The 14336-nt window shown below is 39.0% G+C and overlaps 1 protein-coding gene and 1 pseudogene across 1 annotated transcript in view; one reads left to right on the top strand and one right to left on the bottom strand.

The window, feature by feature from the left end:
- Positions 1–1444, top strand: part of LOC109846061 (ATPase 10, plasma membrane-type-like) — a 38838-nt gene extending 37394 nt beyond the window's left edge. The window contains exons 2-4 of the mRNA XM_020415284.1: positions 522–695; positions 933–943; positions 1076–1444. Coding sequence (XP_020270873.1) covers positions 522–695; positions 933–943; positions 1076–1319 — 429 coding nt within the window. The 3' untranslated portion in view covers positions 1320–1444. The remainder of the gene's footprint in view (positions 1–521; positions 696–932; positions 944–1075) is intronic.
- LOC109844415 lies at positions 391–10167 on the bottom strand (annotated as a pseudogene).

Raw genomic sequence — 14336 nt, 5'->3', positions numbered from 1 at the left:
GCCCAAACAGTTACAACCGTTTGGAATTTAATAAATTGCCAATCGGGTTTAATTGTTTGGCCAATTTTTTACCCAAACGGTTGAAACCGTTTGGCCATTTATCTGTCCAAACGATTAAACTCGTTTGGCCTGTTTGGTGTCCAAACGGTTTCTACCGTTTGGGCTGTTTATTTTAATATTTTTTAAATTTTGCCTTCTTTATTTATCTACATGTTTATATACACATTTCACACAATAAATACTCAATATCTCACAATTAAATCAAAATATATGTACATACACAAAAATGCCTCAAACAGTGCTAAATATTCAATGTTATATCTACATACATGATTACTCAATATACAATATTAGAGGCAAAACATATACATATAATGATTACTCAATATCTGACAATGAAAAGCATCTAATATTATATATACAAAACATATACATACACAATGATTACTCAATAGTTTTCCTAATAAAGAAACATCTCTCATAATTTTTCATGCCTCTTCAATCATTTTTTTTGGTGACAGACTCATTTTAATGTGAGATCTCTCAGCAGCAGCAGTGAAGAGATGTCCTCAGCTGTTTATCTACAAGTTAATATCATCAGCCAGGCTCTAATATTTGTCACACATAGTCAGAGTTGGTCATTTGTGGAGAGGCCGGGTTCTCTCCTAATTTGTGCTTTCATGGGAGCTCAACTGGTACGATTTGAAATAGATAGAGAAAATTATTATCATAATTCTTAAGTTCATAATAAAAAGATGTAATTCCTTTGATTGCTATTCGATCGATTGCTATAAGTAATATCCATAGCAAAAATGTAAGTCAACAGATATTGTTCCGCCAGTGAGGTCTAGAAAACACACATCAGCCATTACATTTTATGATTTTTCCTGAATGCTATTTGGTATTTGAAATTTAAATTCTATAATCCTTAGAAATCAAAGAGGCTCCTTGGTTAAGAAAGGGTCTTGAAACTTTTCAATTAAAAATGATTCAAGAAAGGGAAAAAAAAATAGCATCTTAGGTTGCTAAGCTGCTTGACTTAATTGTTGAGCCTGACATCGACTTATGCCTGCAGGTTGCCACGCTTATTGCAGTATCGCTGGGGTTGGGCTGGTGTCATATGGCTTTACACTGATATTCTACTTTCCACTGGAATATTCTACTTTCCACTGGACTTGATAAAATTTGCTGTCCAATATGGCCTAAGTGGAGAAGCATGGAATCTTGTTTTTGATAGAAAGGTCTGTGTAACTGAACTTTCTTTCTTACTCATTTCTTCTTCACAGCAATTCATTTCAACAGTACATAAAGATCATTAGAGCCAAGAAGTTCACGAGCTGCTTTCTCAAGAAATTCCTGTGCAGCATCACGGACAGACTGTTTCTCAGATGGTGAGTGTTTTCTTTTGTTATTAAATCTATTCCTGGTGTCCTCTTGTCTACTAATTTCCCTCATACTATGCCTTTGTCCTAAAAATAATTCAATGTCGTTTGACAAGGAAAAACGTAAGGAAGTGATGGAATACAAGAAATTAATGTCTTATACCTGGTGTTAAATCAGGCAGAGAATGCTCAATGAATCGGGTTGCTGCCTGCCGATTTATAGTAGTTGAGGGCCTCAATGGTGCTATAGGAGACATCAGGATATGAAAGAAATATGAGCAGCGTCTCAAATAAATAATAATGTAATTCAACTGCTAGGAAAAGTTGAGATCAAACTTAAAAAGAAAACCAGTCATGAAACTCTTCAAAGGAACTGAAGAAAATTATTTTCCTATTGAAGGAAAGCCTGCATCGCAATGCATTGATATCAAAAGATACAATCATGTCTTGCACAACAGCACGTACATATGAAAAATTCAGAAGTATGTATGAAGCGGAAGACAACAAAGTTGGTCAAAACATTAATTTTTAAGTAATTTATTGATTAGAAAGCAAATGTCCGTATTTTTAAAATATAACCAAAATTTATCAGCCGACAGGCTCTATTTAAACAAGGTTACGAAGAGAAAATACTCGTATTATGCAAATACGGTATCTCGGCCAGCTTTGTATAGAGCATCATAACCTGATGGACTTCATTTCTGCAGAAGTGACAGTAGATTTATCAAAATGATGCAGAAGGCAAAATCCTTGTTTGCTAAGTAGCTTCAGATAAACTTAAGTTGTTGAAACTAAGTAGATTAGTCTATAATTGCTCAAAATCTCCTATGCCTTCCGACTTGCAAATATCATAGAGAACATGGAAAATAGAATATAACAAGGTCAAGGTCAAGTTGGTGTAGTGTACCTGAATTACAAATAAAAGTAGCCAAATGGTCAAGTACCAAAATTAAAAAACCGAAAACCCAATGGAACAAGCATGGATCTACCAAACTTTGTTCCAAGTAAACTGAAGCCAACTGAAATCGGTAATACAAATAACAATTGGTTCAAAAAAGTGGTCCACGGCATAAAAATACAACTCTTATAAATTTGTTACAACCCAACTTCAAGAAGACACAACCACAACCTATCGGCTACGCCCAAATTTCCCATCAATGACAAAACCTGATCCAGATCTACTGTGTAATCAGTTTGAATGTAAATCTCCTTCTACTAAAAGAGTAGATATCCGAAGGTTATGAATTGAGAACATAAAAGGAGTCTGATAAAAAATGTTCATTGCAATTACGGGATTCCAAAAGAAGGATCTCCCCTTCTGCATATTTACAGTTTATCTCAAATATGGACCAACAGGCCATAGTAAATCATGCAAGATCAATTTTTATACCTGTTGTGGTCCAGATGTGGTTAGGATTGCAACACTTCCACTCAGAAAGAACAGCCTCGAAACACATAAACTGTTCCCCTGAGTAATCAAATAATAAAATAAACTATAACTGACATCTGGATACAGGTTTAACTAGTGAAAGGTATGATTGCTAACCTTTTTAAGGGGATATCCAGATCAGCAATATATATAGTGAAGTGTGAAATTAATAAACTCCTGCATCAAATTTATATTATTTAGAAAAAAATAACTTATACCAAATAATTCAAGAAGAAATTGATAAGAAATCATCAGACCTTAAGCTTTTCATCTCCAAGTAATGATTTCAAGCTTTGCAAAATGGAGGAAACAAAATCTATTTCCATCACGAAATACAAAATGGCATAAAAGCATAAGCGCGTTCATCAAAGAAAATGAGGGAGTAGTTTTAAAATCTTTACAGACAAACTTCTGATTAGAGTAAATACACAAAAAATTAAAAAGAGAATATCTGCATATACATTCCTATATGCATCAAGTTTCATACAACAAACTCACTATTTCTATGAACTGTAAAGACACTCGTTCCTTGGTACGAGAGTATGGTTTCTAAAGTCATAATTTAACTGATAAGAGGATATCAAAATGATATAGTAACATCTAGCATCAGCGGCTTCCATTGTTATCTCTAGTGTTTCTGCACATGAAATAAGATTAAAGGCACAAAAAAGAGCATGTAAGTTCTCGCCATCTAGCTAAGCTCTAACTGCAATTCAGTATCAAAACTCAACCTCCACCAAGTTCTTGCAACCATTGCCAAACATGTTATTTGCACACACACAAAAAAGGCTGCATTTAAAAATTATAGGCTAGAATAAGTTTTTATCCCATGATGTCCAAGCTTGCTGGTCAACCTGGTCTATTAAGAAGAAACTGATAGCTCTTTATTGATTATGAGTTTGATGGAAGATACTGAACTCTTGGTTCACTGATACTAGAAGGAGCTTTTAGTTTGTCTTAGTTGGATAATGTATGATTTAAAACTTATAAGCTATCTCAACTTTTCCCCTCGGTTTCATGGAATTTGACGGAATTAACATACAAGACAACTTGAACTAACATCCTAATAAGCAACCAAATGCTTTTTATTAAGTTAATTAAAAAATATGATTCCAAACCAAAGCAGGATACCTGTTTGCCAATGAGTTCGCCATTCTTGTAAGCAACAAGACCATTTTCGGCAAATACATAATCGTAGTCTGTGATCACTGCAAAAAAATCATTTTTATCATGTTCTAACCTGAATAACGAAAGGAAAAAAACAGCATATTATTAAACAAAAACATGCACATCACATTAGGTCCCTCCACCCAATCAGAAAGACTACCAATTATATAACCCCATGACTTGCTAAATAAACTTATTATTGAAACTTTTCGTAAATTTCTCGGAACAGTGAGGGTCTCGCCGACATCGAACAAAGCAATCAGCCCTGGAGTTCTCCCAACCATTTCCCTCACTGATCTCTGCTGTCAATTGCAGAAAAAAGGTCATCAATTCATTGATAATCGACCAAAAAGGTTGAATACATATGAGTCTAAAACCAATCAGCAGATGCGTCAATTCAAACATCTGGCAATCAATAGAAATTTGAAGGTAAGGGTTAGGAATTTTACCTTCTCCGGTGAGATTTTTTGAAGAGAGGGAGCAGATCTAAAGATGTTACCTTAAATAATACTAATTAGGGTTTAGGATTTTGTAAAGAGTAGATGATACTAATTTACAGAGGAGAAGGGGGCGACCTGAGGAGGAGGCGGTGGAGGAGGCGGAGGAGCGACAACCCCGACGAAGACCAGCAGGACGAGGAGGTACGTTGGCGAAGACCAGCAGGACGACGGCGCCGATGGAAATGATGGAGGCGGAGGACGAGGAGGCAAAGGAGCGCTGGCGAAGATGAGGGATGCGGACAAGCGCCGGCGAAGATGAGGGAGGCGGAGATAAGGGAGCCCCAGGCAAACGAAGATGAGGTGCATTTTCGGTGGTCGGGGTCGGACTTCGACGGGTCGGATGAGGGATTTTCGACGCGGTCGGACGAGGGGGTTAGGGATTTGAGAGTGGGGTGATGAAAATTTTAGGGATGAATTTTTGGCGCTAGGATGAATGTTTTGGGGGGGATGAAGAAAAAAGCTTTTATTTATTTATTTATTTATTTGTCAAAATTAATAAAACTCCCAAACGGTTTTATCTGTTTGGGCTAAGATATCTCAAACGGTTAAAACCGTTTGGTACACCCATTTGGGATTTTTTACAACCCAAACGGTTTTTTAACAGTTTGGGTTTATTTTTCCAAACGGTTAAACTCATTTGGGCTATTTTGACTTGTCCAAACAGTTGTAATAATCGTTTGGACAGAGCTGTTTTGTACTAGTGCATCCACTCGATATCCACCTCTAGAAATTGCCACTTGATTTCCGGCCAAAAACAAGATGTTTGGCAAGATACAGATTTGCCATGAAACCTAAAAGATTGATAAACAGGCAGAGAAGATAAAAAAGTGTTATAGTTCTGTTAGTATCAGAGTGCGTTAGGTGGAGTATTTGCTTTCATTTTTTGAAGGAGCTGCAGTGACTTGAAAGATCAAGAAATCTGCTTTGAAAAATTAGGTGGTTACCTTCAATTCTCTATTTCCCTTGGTTTTACCCTAATTTATTATAAGTACTAGTTTTCACGCTTACTTTTACAAAATCCCCTTAAACTTTTCATAGGTGAAAGCCTACCTTGATCACAAATCTCTTGCACATTCCTTAAACGACACCAAAATTACAGTCAATCAATTGCACAAACTTGCAAGAGCTGTTGTTATCATTGCAGTTCTTGTCATCACTCTGATACTAACAGACATTGCAACAACCGAAGTGCTTGTTTTTATCTTCTCTCAGCTATTGTTGGTGGCTTTTATGTTTGAAAACTCTTGCAAGATGGCATTCAAAGCTATCATATTTGTAATTGTAATGCACCCTTTTGATGTTGGTGATTGTTGTGTTGTTGATGGAGTACAGGTAATTCTCCTTTACTATCCTAATTTTCCATCATTCCTGACAACGTTAGGGGATTTTCTGTAATTTTCCCAAAAAGGGAACAAAATCGTGGAGTTTCTCTTATATATGCCATGATATTATTGACCCTAATCTCGCAGGTGATAGTAGAAGAGATGAATATGTTGACTACTGTTTTCCTGAAATTTGATAATGAGAAGATCTACTATCCAAACTCTGTCTTGGCAACAAAACCAATCAATAATTTCTATAGAAGTCCAGACATGAGTGATGCTGTGGAGTTCTCTGTTGATATTTCGATTTCGATGGAGAGCATGAGAGCTCTGAAGTCTATGATCAAGATGTAAGTCAATTGACATTGCATAAGCCTTTATGATGGCAGCAACCAATTATATTGATTGAACCCTTATTTATCTATATGCCTCAAAACGGATGAGTTACTCGTGCTTGTCATCTTTTCTACTTCGTAATCCATCCGCACAAGTAACTCATCCATTTTGAGGCATACAGATAAATAAGGGTTCAATCAATATAATTGGTTGTTGTCATCATAAAGGCTTATGCAATGTCAGTTGACTTACATCTTGATCATAGACTTCAGAGCTCTCATGCTCTCGACTGAAATCGAAATATCAACAGAGAATTCCACAGCATCACTTATGTCTGGACTTCTGTAGAAATTGTTGATTGGTTTTGTTGTCAAGACAGAGTTTGGATAGTAGATATTCTCATTATCAAATTTCAAGAAAACAATAGTCAATATATTCATCTCTTCTACTATCACTTGCAAGATTAGGGTCAATAATATCATGGCATATATCAGACAAACTCCACGATTTTGTTCCCTTTTTGGGAAAACTCCACGTTGTCAGGAATGATGGAAAAGTAGGATAGTAACGGAGAATTACATGTACTCCATCAACAACACAACTATCACCAACATCAAAAGGGTGCATTACAAATACAAATATGATACCTTTGAATGCCATCTTGCAAGAGTTTTCAAACATAAAACCACCAACAATAGCTGAGAGAAGATAAAAACAAGCACTTGGGTTGTTGCAATGTCTGTTAGTATCAGAGTGATGACAAGAATTTCAATGATAACAACAGCTGTTGCAAGTTTGTGTAATTGATTGACTGTAGTTTTGGTTCCGTTTAAGGAATGTGCAAGAGATTTACGATCAAGGTAGGCTTTCACCTATAAAAAGTTCAAGGGGGGTTTTGTAAAAGTAACCGTGAAAACTAGTACTTATAAGAAATTAGGGTAAAAAGAAGGGAAAAAGAGAATTGAAGGTTCCCACATAATTTCTCAAAGCAGATTTCTTGATATTACCAGTCTCAGCAGCTCCTTCAAAAAATGGAAGCAGATACTCTAGCTCCTCCCTGCTTAAAAACCTTCGGAGATCCTCTGTATTTATGTACCTACAACCAAATTTAAGAATAGTTTTACAAAAAGCAAAAGAATATAGAATAGACAACAACAATAATTATCAATAATCCTCACTTGTAAGCAGGCCTTGCAACGTTCTTAAATATCCGATTCGCTGCTAGCTTTGCTTCCCATTCACTAGTTATCTCCCTCTGCTCTTCCTCCTGAAAGCTCTCATCAATAGAATTAGAAATTGTTGAGAGCCCTGAAGCACTAATCACATTAACCAACCCCTTCATTGTCCAAGCTGACACCTTTTCTTGCTTCATTTTATAAAGCTTCGAAACATCAATCACTTCTTGCCTCTCTTTCTCCTTTCCTTTCCCTTTCCTTTTACTTCTAAAGCTCATTTGCCGTCGATGTGTCGCAGTCCCAATTTTCTCAGATAATTCCATCAACGGAGGCCCCGAAAGGGTCTGGAGTATGTATTGATGAAATATGGATTCTTGAATTCTATCAAAGAACCGGTTCCTGTGAAATGCCGAAGCCAATATCTTCACCAAAAGGGTTTCTATTACCCAAATCAGTGACTCAAGCTGGAGTGAAAGTAACAACCAATACACAAAAAAGTGAACTTTTTCGGTTTTGCGGGATCTACGAACTCCATGATTGAACACGAAAGACCAACTGAGAAGAATAAGAAACAACCACAGAAAGATTTGAGCACTCTTCTTAATCCATACACAAAGTAGAGAACTTTTTTCTTCAAAAGGAAATTCCTTTTAATAGCAAACACTAGAATGTGAATAAGCCAATCAGTGAGCAATCTCCCGCTGAAAGCTACAGAAATCACTAAGCACCACCTCCAAATCGCCAACCCCAAAGTTCCAAATTCCAAGTTCGTGATCTCACATTCCCAGAATCTCCGACCTCCAATAATTTGACCAACAAACTAGCCACAAAGCATGCAATGGACAAAAATAATATAGACCATTCAATTAAATTCCAAAATGTAGTCTTTCTCCTAACCTTATCATTGCTTGATTGTTCCCTTCTGCATACCTCCTCTCCCTCCTCCTCCTCTTCTTCATCATCATCTTTCGGGGTATTTGGAGTCCCAAAAGCCCTAAGGTTTGGGGAACTTGAGCTCGACGCATTGTGGACTGGGTTGTCCATGGGCGCGGTTTGCTCGACAAACCTCGACTTGGGTTTTGAGAATGCATTTCCGACGCGTTTCCGACGAACTAGGGTTTCGGATCGTGGGTTTGCCCGGGCTAGGGCTTGACTCAAGTATAATTTCAGTGGAGGGAGATTGGGGTTTATAGGTTGACGGTCCTTCACAAGATTCAATGTTTAGGCCTTCCTCTCCTGAGATCAGTAACACTACATCTCCTTGTTTCTTTTCTGTGGATTCTCTATGAGGATCCATGGGAGTTGGGCTGCTGGGGAGAAACAATGAAGAACTGGTAGGGAAGAAACAATGAAGAACAGTACAAACCCATCAGAACCCTTGTCTTTTATAAAGAAAGAAACGTAAAAAAAAATCAGAAATATTCCGTGAGCCAACTCGCGTGAGGTGAGGAACAGGGGGCAGTGTGCCCCACAGATACTAATAAGGAAGGAAACCCTTTGATCTGTGTTCTTTTAGTATATGTGGGGCCCACTGCCCCCCTATTCCTCACCTCACGCGAGTTGGCTCACGGAATATTTCTGATTTTTTTTTACGTTTCTTTCTTTATAAAAGACAAGGGTTCTGATGGGTTTGTACTGTTCTTCATTGTTTCTTCCCTACCAGTTCTTCATTGTTTCTCCCCAGCAGCCCAACTCCCATGGATCCTCATAGAGAATCCACAGAGAAGAAACAAGGAGATGTAGTGTTACTGATCTCAGGAGAGGAAGGCCTAAAGATTGAATCTTGTGAAGGACCGTCAACCTATAAACCACAATCTCCCTCCCCTGAAATTATACTTGAGTCAAGCCCTAGCCCGGGCAAACCCACGATCCGAAACCCTAGTTCGTCGGAAACGCGTCGGAAATGCATTCTCAAAACCCAAGTCGAGGTTTGTCGAGCAAATCGCGCCCATGGACAACCCAGTCCACAATGCGTCGAGCTCAAGTTCCCCAAACCCTAGGGCTTTGGGGACTCCAAAGACCCCGAAAGATGATGATGAAGAAGATGAAGAGGAGGAGGGAGAGGAGGTATGTAGAAGGGAACAATCAAGCAATGACAAGGTTAGGAGAAAGACTACATTTTGGAATTTAATTGAATGGTCTATGTTATTTTTGTCCATTGCATGCTTTGTGGCTAGTTTGTTGGTCAAATTATTGGAGGTCGGAGATTCTGGGAATGTGAGATCACGAACTTGGAATTTGGAACTTTGGGGTTGGCGATTTGGAGGTGGTGCTTAGTGATTTCTGTAGCTTTCAGCGGGAGATTGCTCACTGATTGGCTTATTCACATTCTAGTGTTTGCTATTAAAAGGAATTTCCTTTTGAAGAAAAAAGTTCTCTACTTTGTGTATGGATTAAGAAGAGTGCTCAAATCTTTCTGTGGTTGTTTCTTATTCTTCTCAGTTGGTCTTTCGTGTTCAATCATGGAGTTCGTAGATCCCGCAAAACCGAAAATGTTCACTTTTTTGTGTATCGGTTGTTACTTTCACTCCAGCTTGAGTCACTGATTTGGGTAATAGAAATCCTTTTGGTGAAGATATTGGCTTCGGCATTTCACAGGAACCGGTTCTTTGATAGAATTCAAGAATCCATATTTCACAGGAACCGGTTCTTTGATAGAATTCAAGAATCCATATTTTTGTCCATTGCACGCTTTGTGGCTAGTTTGTTGGTCAAATTATTGGAGGTCGGAGATTCCATGCTTCTCCACTTAGGCCATATTGGACAGCAAATTTTATCAAGTCGAGTGGAAAGTAGAATATCAGTGTAAAGCCATATGACACCAACCCAACCCCAGCGATACTGCAATAAGCGTGGCAACCTGCAGGCATAAGTCGATGTCAGGCTCAACAATTATGAAAAAAATCATGATGTATGAGCCTATATTTTTTTCAACATCCTTTATTGAATTGAATCTATGCTAAATTGAACAAAGAAGACACTACATCAGGATGCACATGTAAATTTGATAATTTAAATTGCTATAATATTTCTTAGACTTCTATAATATTAGGTAAACCGCTATAAGCAGAGGGTCAATAGTACCCTATGAATGATTCTGAAAGTGGGGGTTTAAAAATAATTCAGGATAAAAGAATGGGTTCATTTTATTTTTTTAATAGCTACAATATGTAATGAGTTAATATTCTAATGGTACTCTGTGAATTAAGAAGTTTCTCCCGAACAATTCATCAAGATTACTTTTTTTTTCTTCAAAGTATATAAAAACGAACCCCCATTCACCACAATCAATCCCAAAACTATGAAATCAAACTCGAGAACTGAATCCAAAACCAATAGTCACCAATCAAGATCTCACCTTTAGCACAATTCGACTTGATCAGAATATTATACGAGATTCCATTCAGCGAAAGCGACTCTGGCAACTCCTCAAGCGCCTTCAAAACCCTATCAAACTCCCCACACTCAACAAACACAGTTAGCAGCGCATTGAAAGATTTCACGCTTCTGACTACCCAATAGTCACCAATCAAATCTCTTGTGAGCCATAAACTCCCGCCACCATGTCGTCCTCTCGTCGCCGACGGCCCTCATCGTCGTCGCCAGCGACCTTGTACCGATTCCGGCGGACCTCCGTCCTCTGGCTCGATCGCAGAGACATCGCTGATTGATCGGAGAAGTGGAAACCCTAGAAATTTAATTGGCGAAATCCTAGAGAGGTAGAGTCGAATGGGTCTTTAGTTTTGGAATTCGGGGGGGCAAATGGGTTAATAGACACCGCCCATTTAGCGCCCATTTAGTGTAGTTTAAAGTGAACCCGCCCAATTAGGTCCATTTAACTAAACGGGTGGGTTTTGGGCGGGCCAAATGATGGGCAGGCTAGGTGGGATTTCCTTCATATCAAGTGGACAAGCTTGGCCATGTTTTTACTTTTTAGTGTTATCTATGTTGATTTTTGCAATTTGAAATGATGAACATATGTGCATATCTTCCAGTTGATTCCACATCCACAATATGATCAGGTTCTTCAACCATATTTACATGCCTCATCTTTGAACTTAAGGCCTCATGATACAGTATCAGGCACATTAATTTTTATTTATTTGCATGTTAAAAATTTTGTCTTTCGAAATATTTTACTTGCTTGGCCTTGTCAATTCTAATATATGGTTGCAAAATTACATTTTGAGTTAAGTTCTTCATGGCTAATTAATACTGACCTAGAATCTGTATTAATACCCCTATGACTCTTTTGCATAAGCGACTTCGATGTTTCCAAGGGATACACTTATCTTTGATGCATTCTTTAGCTATTCCAATTCACTTGGTTATTTGTGGAAGTCCTAGTTTTTTGAGAAAGATTAGAAATGTAATTACAATACAAGTCCAGGATTTAAGATTTATATTATGTTATAACGAACTTGAATATAATATTAATTAATATAACTGTGCATGCATCAGCTGTTCTAGTCCACTTGGCCATTTGTAATACTTAATTACTTGAAAAAGATTAGAAATGTAATTATGATACACATGCATTGAAGAAATTACAGAAACTCAGAAAAAATCAGCAGAGAGTTAGGCGGTCGACCGGCGCGGTCGACCGTAAACGTGCACCGAAGCTGATAGGAATCAGAGTGCGTGGCGGTCGACCGGCGCGGTCGACCGGTGCTGATTTGTTAGGGAATTAGAAGGACGATTTTGAGCAGCCTCTAAGAGAGATTTGTGGCATCCAATTGTGGGAGAGCTTTGAGAGATCAAGTGCTTTGTTTTAGGGTTTGGTTTGAGAGATTTGTAACCCTATTTGTATTCCCTTGATTTCTAGTAGTAAAATCCCCCCTCCTTGCCCCGTGGACGTAGGCAACTTGCCGAACCACGTAAATTCTTTGTTCTTGCTGTGATTGTGGTTTGCATATTGTTTGTGGTTTAGTTCGTGTTATTGTTCGTGTTGCCCTAGAAAGCTTAACAGTAGAGCTTGTGGTGTTATTAGGTCATGCTTGACGCCGGATCTTATTTATGATGTTATGAACGAGACGTCGGCGAAGAAGATGTGGGAAACACTCAATGAGAAATATCTTACGAAGAGCATTGAGAATCGGCTTCACTTGAAGAAGAGATTTTACCAGTTCAAGATGAAGAGAGGGGTTTCCATCAGGGAGCATGTCAACAATTTCACTAAGCTACTTTCAGATATGGCCAATGTTGATATTATAGTTGAGGATGAAGACAAGGCGATGCTACTTCTGTGTTCATTGCCCGAAAATGATTATGGTACGTTCGTTCTCACTATGATCAATGGAAGAACTACAGTTAGCTACAAGGAGGTGACTTCAGCTTTGGTGAACTATGAGTTAAGGAAGAGTGATGGTGAACCCTCCGAGAAGGCATCGGGAGATGCGTTAGCAGTTCGAGGCCGAGATCTAAACCGTCGTCAGTTCAACCGCTCAAAGTCAAAGAATAAAAGTACCTATAAGAGTGTTGGTAGAAATCAATGTCGGTATTGTAAAGAAGGACATCGGAAGATAGACTGCCCAAAGTGAAAAGAAAAAGCCGGGAAGAATAAGGGAAAAGCTGCACAAGCTTCAAAAGTGAATGTTGCAAAAGCTATTAGTGAGCATTCAGATTCAGATTCTTCAGGCTATTCATGCCCTGCTTTACCGTCGGTTTGCTATGCGGATTCCACTGAGCGGATGTTGGATTCGGGAGCTACATATCACATCTGCCCTAAGAAGGAGTGGTTCTCTAGCTTTGAGGAGCTGGAAAGAGGGGATGTCGTGCTTATGGGTAATGACCACGTATGTCCTATTGGTGGTATTGGTTCAGTCTGGATCAGGATGCATGATGGGGTAGTGAGGGAATTGAAGGAAGTGAGATTCGTGCCACAGTTGACGAAGAACATCATTTCTCTTGGAACTTTGAAGGCAGCAGGATATCGAGTGATCTTAAAGGATGCTACAGTGAAGGTCACGAAGGGTTCTATGGTGGTGATGCGAGGTGTCAGAGAAAATAACCTATACTACTTGAAGGGCAAGACAGTTACAGGGGGTCTGACAGCTTCTATAACTACAGAGGAGGACACTACCATCTTATGGCACATGAGACTTGGACACACAGGAGATAAGTCCCTACAGTCATTGGCTAAACAGGTGCTATTGAAAGGTGCTAAGACCTGCAAGATGAAATTGTGTGAGCATTGTGTACTTGGGAAGAAGACTAGAGTGAAGTTTGACATCGCTGTTCATAACACCCGAGGTACATTGGATTATATTCACACAGATGTTTGGGGTCCTTCCAAGAACACATCTCTTGGTGGGGCCAATTATTTTGTCACTTTCATTGATGATTATTCCAGGAGGAATTGGGTATACCCGATGAAGCATAAACATCAGGTCCTGGATATTTTTGTGGAGTGGAAGAAGAAAGTGGAGCTGCAGACAGGTAGAAATGTGAAGACTCTACGTTCAGATAACGATGGAAAGTACAAGAGTGATCCGTTTCTGCAGTTTTGCCGGGATCACGGCATTAGAAGACACTTCACAGTTCGAGAGACACCGCAACAGAACGGGATGGCTGAGAGATTAAACCGTACCTTACTGGAGAAGGTGCGGTGTATGATGACACAGAGTGGATTGCCTAGATCTTTTTGGGCCGAGGCAGTAGTTTATGCGAGCCATCTTGTTAACAGGTTGCCGTGCACTGCGATAGACGGGAAGACTCCTTTGGAGCGTTGGTTTGGTTCGGTGGCCAGTGACTATGAGTCGCTTCGGATATTCGGGTGTCCAGCTTATTATAATGTCAGTGATGGTAAATTAAATCCGAGAGCGAGGAAAGCAGTCTTTGTGGGATTTAGAAATGGAGTCAAAGGCTTCAAGTTATGGGATCCACAGGACAAGAAGATAGTTATTAGTAGAGATGTCATATTTGACGAGGCGTACATGATGAAGCCTCGAGCCCCTCAGCAGATGAAGGGAGACCAAACAGGAGAGATATCGCAGCAGGTGGAGGATGATGTGACTCCACCCACT

Source organism: Asparagus officinalis, chromosome 6 (genome assembly GCF_001876935.1).
Source record: "Asparagus officinalis chromosome 6, Aspof.V1, whole genome shotgun sequence".
NCBI lineage: Eukaryota > Viridiplantae > Streptophyta > Magnoliopsida > Asparagales > Asparagaceae > Asparagus > Asparagus officinalis.
The sequence above is the reverse complement of the archived record's forward strand: the minus strand, read 5'-3'. Positions and strand labels throughout refer to the sequence as shown.